Raw genomic sequence first — 1,860 nt, 5'->3', positions numbered from 1 at the left:
AACCAACCAACCAACCAACCAACCAACCAACCAACCAACCAACCAACCATCCATCCATCCATCTATCTGTCTATCCGGTAAAAACCAGACCCTTGTTCTTCGCTTTGGGAAACTAGAATTGAGTGGAACAGTGTAGGAAGACAAGGGCCAGGCTAATGAAGAACAGGATCATAAAATACTGAAGTAAATCAGAATTCTACCAAACTAATGAAACTAAAAACAGAAACGACATCTTAGTGTTTGACAATCTGTGTGAGGAGTTCCTGTTTGTCGTCACAGAGGGCGAACAGTGAGGGTCAGGTCAGCGCCTCGCTGTGGGATGATGTAGCGTTCCTCCCTCAGCAGGCGCAGCAGCAGGTCCTGGGTGTCGCTGGGCCAGTGGTAGATCCTGGTGCTCTGGAGCCAGCTGGGCACGTGTTTCTGACAGGACAAACCATCWGATGAATGCTGACGCTCTCATGAATAAACTTTATAAAAAGAGCCCAGATAAAACAAAATATTAAAGCTGCTGCCAGTGATTGAACGTCGGTGTCCGTCATGCCTGGACAGCACTCACAGTAAGACAGGTAGACAGAGTTGCAGACTAAAAACTGAGCTTCAAACAAACTGTCACTGCTCAAAAACTTTAAGCAGAGTTTTAAAAAAATCAGATCTGATCTTCACACATTTCAGTTTTTATGTCTCCGTTTATGAAGGAGATTTACATTTAAAATACTCCYCACTTCCAGCTCTAGTTTATTGTACTTACCAGGTATGTGTCTGGTACCTAAAGGGGTTCATATTTTGTATAACCTTATTGGTAYCAGCTACATTACCTGTTATGTACCTGTGACTTACCAGATTCATACTTTGTAACCTACAAGGTAAATACCTGATACTTCCTGAGTACATACCTGGCACTTAAAGGATAAATGTCATGCACATATTTGGTACTTATAGGGTACATACCTGKAATTAATGCGGGTATGTACCTCTGTGTCCTTGGGTACCAGTTACATACCTGGTACTGATCAGGCAAGTGCTAAGTACATACCTGGTATTTACCTTATACATACCTATGGGTTATGTACCTGTTACTTAYCAGGTACATACCTGATACCTGAGGAGTATTTTCCTGGTATAATACTGAGCTGTTTCATGTATTTTCTGTGTGTATTGTCATCCTGTTTTCTTTGTTAAGTGAAATTTTTTTTTATTATTTTGAAGGAACCAAACACAGTTTTAGGAGAATTGTATCTTTTCTTCTTACCTTGGTTGCGTTAGGAAACAAGACCGGCACCAGTCTGAAGTTCAGACAGCCTTGTTGGATAAACTCGTTTTGAATCTGTCAGTGGAAAATATAGAAAGAGCTCATAAAACAGAAATAAATCACTGTTACCATTTAATTTATTAAAATGTAATTGTCCCAGATTTCTAATGAAAAACACAATAAACACGTAAAAACAGTGAAGTTAACTGCAGCATCTTTGACGTGCTGCAGGTGGAGATATAAAAGACCTCCTGTCCTGGCTGTCAGGAGGGAGGAGGTGGTGATATCAGGAAAAACAGCCACAAGAAGATGATGTTTGAAGTGAACACCATAGACTTAAATAACACTAGAGCGAGCCCTGCATATCCCATCCACTGTTAGCATCTGTGACAACATGGAAGAGCAAAAATGGTGACCGAACAAACAGGGCATCATAGCAACTATTACAGCAACTGGATCTGTCACAAATTATCTGCAATATTTTTACTAGAAATTAATAATTGATAATTATGTTAATTTCATTCAACAATCATAAAACAGCAGATAGACAAATATAATTATATAACTAGAACTGCAAAGCAGTTATGACCGGGGTCCAAGCCCTTTTATGC

The 1,860-nt window shown here is 39.9% G+C and overlaps 1 protein-coding gene across 1 annotated transcript in view; it reads right to left on the bottom strand.

Moving 5' to 3' along the window:
* Positions 1 to 95: 95 nt before the first annotated feature.
* The window catches only part of traf3ip2a (TRAF3 interacting protein 2a), a gene marked incomplete in the record, with an annotated part of 14,473 nt that continues 12,708 nt past the window's right edge, over positions 96 to 1,860 (bottom strand). The window contains 2 exon segments of the mRNA XM_014025288.1: positions 96 to 420; positions 1,250 to 1,324. Coding sequence (XP_013880742.1) covers positions 274 to 420; positions 1,250 to 1,324 — 222 coding nt within the window.

Source organism: Austrofundulus limnaeus, unplaced genomic scaffold, assembly GCF_001266775.1.
Source record: "Austrofundulus limnaeus strain Quisiro unplaced genomic scaffold, Austrofundulus_limnaeus-1.0 Scaffold465, whole genome shotgun sequence".
NCBI lineage: Eukaryota > Metazoa > Chordata > Actinopteri > Cyprinodontiformes > Rivulidae > Austrofundulus > Austrofundulus limnaeus.
Note: the sequence above shows the minus strand (reverse complement) of the source record. Positions and strands in the feature narration are given on the sequence as shown.